The following is a 4,272-nucleotide window of genomic DNA, read 5'->3' on the forward strand; positions in this document are numbered from 1 at the left end:
AGAGGCACCTGGGGGAGGGAAGGGGTCTCTACACGTGGATTCCCGGGACCAAAGTGTGTGCCCCTGCCAAGCTTTTCATCGGTTCTAAGACACTCATCCCTGAAATGAGAATGTGTCTCACAGCACATGGAGCTGCACAGTCAGTGTCAGCCTAGGCTGAACCAAGTCCTTCCAGGGAATTGGGGTCAGCTTTTCCCACTGGCCTGGGGAATGACCACACCGAGGCCGTTTTATGAGAAAGTCTCAGCCTCTGGTTTTTCTGGACCATTGCTGGATGCAGGACTCAGACCACCAACTTGCCTGACTCAGTTCAGAGGAGCCATTTTTGCCCTTTCTGCACCCAATGCCAAGGTCGAGGAAGGCCATATTCGTTGCCACACTTTCTGTCTGGCAGATCCACATCTCATTATCCCAAACTCAGAACGAGCTGGCCCTCGGCAGCACGGCATATCTTTAAAGGAGTCTTGCGTTAGACTCCTCCTCCTGGGTATGTTTTCTTTCACAGCAGCACCTAAACTAATGGAATATCTTAAAATCAGTGGCATCTTAGATCTGGTGAAATTCAGGAGTTGTGTGACTCCAGGCAGATCAAATTAATCCTGCCTCAGACCTTCAGTTTTTTTCACTTGCCTCCCGCGCAAGGCTTATGTGAAAATGACAACACAAGAAGCATCGTATGGGTGTAGATTACCAGCAGAGAATTCTGTCCACTCTGAAGTGACCTTTGAAAGGGTCATCCTTTAAGGGGTGAATCGAGCCCCATCTCTTCCATGTTCCTGCATGGCTGTCTATACAGGCTCCTCTTGTGACCTCCTGGAGTTATGGAGACAGCTTTGGCCATGGTGCCATCGGCCTGGGGTCCACATCCCAGGTCTGCTATTTGCCAGCTGAGTGACTTTGGACAAACGTCTTGCACTGACCTGAGATCCAGCATCCTCATCTATAAGGGGACACGGCCCACCTTACAGAAATGATGCTAGGATCACAAGAAATAAAAGGAACAAAAGCATCTAGCCCACTACTCAGCACTAAGTAGGCATTTAGAAAATCCCTGATTGACTGTCTGGTTTTTTATTGCACTTTCCCAACAAGATTGCAAGCCCTTTAGTGTCAAAGACATCCTAAGACGCATATATTGAGTTTAGTTGCCTATAAATGACTGATCACAGTGCCCAGAAGAGCTTTGGGCCACCTCCCATTCTTCAAAGATGGAGGAACCAGTCCCATGACTCTAAGTGACTTAAAATTAACAAGTTCAATGGTCAGATCACAGCTCGGGGCATTCAGAGCCTACTCTGTCAAACTGTGAGGCCCTGAGGCTTCGTCACTTACCAGGTATAGACATTTTTAACCTCTATCCACATAGGTTTCCTAAAATGACTCATCTGGCTGGATGCTTGGCAAGTCCAGGCAGAGACTTAGCAACAGGGCTGTCAACAAGAGTTAGCTAACTACTCCAAATTAAAGTTAATTAGCCCCATGGTAGGAAACACTGTATTACACGGGGAAAGCCTCTTGCTCGCGTTCTCCCAGATAATTAATGCTTAGTGTGGGCTCTTTCAAACAGGTGAGGACGGGCAAGAGGCACTTCTAGAAGCCATGATTTCCTCTATGGGGTTGCCTGGAGGTAAAGCCAGGGCAGTGCTACTGAATGTCCAGAGGGCAGAATCTGTCTTCTCAAATCATCACTCCTTTACATCCTGTCTTGCGCCGGGTTAAGAACTCCAAACGCAGGCTCCCCAGCTAAGGTCATCTGCAGCTTACATGATGAGTCCAGTCTGCCCTTTCCATTACCTCTGGGGAGGGGGACTCTGGAAGGGAGGAGGAGCATGTTCTCCCTCTAACCCTGACCAAGAGGCTGCACACACAGTCTGGCAGGGGAGAGCCCTGGACAATTTTGGGTTCTAATTCTGGCTCCACCGCAAAATAGCTATGTAATGTTAGACTGGTCACTTAAGCTCTCTAAGTGTCCGTTTATTTATCTTCCCGATTGGGATAATAATACCATCCCTTTATTGAGAAGGCCAAATGAAAGGGTAAATGGAGCTGTGATGCTACATGCATAGGAAGAGATAGGTTCACCAGGCAGGACCCTAGGACCCCTGCCCATAAAGAAGCCAATTCTGGACTCCCGGGAGGTTATGATCTAAGTCACAAGTTGGTGCGGCTGTAAGGCTCTGCTGTGTAGCTAAGCCAGCCAGTGCGGAAGAAGGGAAAAGCCAACTATTAATACTGAGAGCCGAGCAGCCTTCCCTAAAGGAACCCACCATCCTGGCACCCACGGGTGCCAGGGCAGCTCAAGCCCCTCTGCCCAAAGGAGAAAGAGGACCGGGATTTGGCCAAGACTCCAGTGTTGTCCTGGAGAAATGCCAGAAGCCCAGCCCTGAGCTGGCCCTTGGAGGAGGTGTCGGGACTTGCTGGCCCAGGCCACCTGGGGTGGGCAATCTAGAATCGGATTCCCCATTGAGCCGGCTTTCAATTTAGACCTTGATCTTGAAGAGCCTCTTCATTCACTAAGAATTCACTTCAAGAGTCATACGGGTTTCTGACATAAAACACTCGGTCCTATGCCCATTTCTTTTCCAAAGCTCTCCCTTTGTCCTTGGCCTCTCAATATTAAACAGACACACACAATTTTTTCTACGAAGAACCAATGGTACCTACACCTCTACCTAATGCCCACTGACCTCGCAGAATCACAGGACACTCAGGGGCCTCGTCTAAACTCCTCATTCTCAGCTGACGAGCCTGAGACATGACATAAGGTCACCTGCCCAGGGTCCCATTAATAAGACAGGGCATCCCCAAGCTCCGCAGTCTAGACCGAAAGGCAAGAGACACCCCAGAACTGCAGATCCTAAACTCCTAATCAGAACGGCTGCCAGCGTATTTCTTCTGTTTCTTCAAAGTCAATTCATTCCTTTAGGACATAAGAGCATCTGCCTTTTAGGCTTTCGGACGACAACACTGACATGAGAAAACAGTTGCTTCAAAGAATAAAAGTGCCCAGTGGGCATCTCGGGAGTGGACATTTGAATGTTTTATTTGGATCCCTTGCACCAAGGGATGCCATGAGAGGTGCTGCACCAAACTATTAAAATGGAATGCTGCCTGACTTCTAGAAGCTTCTGACGTCCAGGCATGACGCTGGAGGCTCTGAAGGTCCATAGATAGAGACTTCTATCCAGAGAGAGGCCATCGTACTCCAAAGTGATAAGATTAACAGTCTTATTGACCTCACTAACGAAAAGGAAAGAGCTATTTTTTCTCAGTAAATTGCAAGTTATAACATATCCTGGGGAAGAGTTCTTTCCTATCACAGTGAGTTCTTTTCATAAATCCTGAGGACTCTCCCTGCCTCTGTCCCTTTCTGTGACTGTAGTTCGTTTGGACTGGGTCCACGTGGCCTTACACTGTTGTGGGTCTTGGCAGAGATGGTTTTCACGCTGTCAGGGTCCCAGATGACCAGGTCAGCATCAGATCCCACAGCAATGCGGCCTTTCCGGGGGTAAAGGTTGAACACTTTGGCTGCATTGGTGCTGGTCACGGCCACAAACTGGTTCTCGTCCATCTTCCCAGTGACCTGAGGAGGACAACACACACATGCACAACACGCACGCACACAACAAAAGCAGACTAAAAAGTTGAAGGGTGGAATACTACTTAGCCATAAAAAGGAACACACTTTTGATACACACAACAACTTGGATACTAAAGGCATCATACTGAGTGAAAAAAACAACCTCCAAAGGTCACATACTGTATGATTTCATTTATATAACATTGGCAAAATAACCAAGTTATAGAGATGGGCAGACCAGGGGTGAGACGGAGATTCTTCCAAGGGTTAGGGGTGGGTGTGACTATAAAGGGGCAGTAGGAGAGGGGTCTCTGTGGTGACGGAGGACATCTCTATCTTGATTGCAGTGATGGTTACATGGATCTACATATGACAAAATGGCACAGAACTATACACACACATTGCACCACTGTTGATCTCTGGGTTTGGATATCACACTCTAATTATGTACGATGTAACCATGGGGAAAACTGGGTGAAGGGTACACAAGACCTCTCTGTCCTATCTCTGCAAGTTCCTCTGGATCTATAATCATTTCAAAGTAAAAACTTTTAAAAAAAATTTGAAGGGGCTGCAGGGCCTCTTCAGGAAACAAACATCATTTGGCTTTTGTCCTCTTCAAAGATACAGGCACAGGGCTTCCCTGGTGGCGCAGTGGTTGAGAGTCCGCCTGCCGATGCAGGGGACACGGG

General features: G+C 48.0%; 1 protein-coding gene across 1 annotated transcript in view; it reads right to left on the reverse strand.

Annotated features, from left to right (window-relative positions):
- Positions 1 to 4,272, reverse strand: part of DPYSL2 (dihydropyrimidinase like 2) — a 75,902-nt gene that overhangs the window by 4,905 nt on the left and 66,725 nt on the right. The window contains exon 11 of the mRNA XM_007466187.1: positions 3,413 to 3,583. Coding sequence (XP_007466249.1) covers positions 3,413 to 3,583 — 171 coding nt within the window. The remainder of the gene's footprint in view (positions 1 to 3,412; positions 3,584 to 4,272) is intronic.

Source organism: Lipotes vexillifer, unplaced genomic scaffold (genome assembly GCF_000442215.2).
Source record: "Lipotes vexillifer unplaced genomic scaffold, Lipotes_vexillifer_v1.1 scaffold308, whole genome shotgun sequence".
NCBI lineage: Eukaryota > Metazoa > Chordata > Mammalia > Artiodactyla > Lipotidae > Lipotes > Lipotes vexillifer.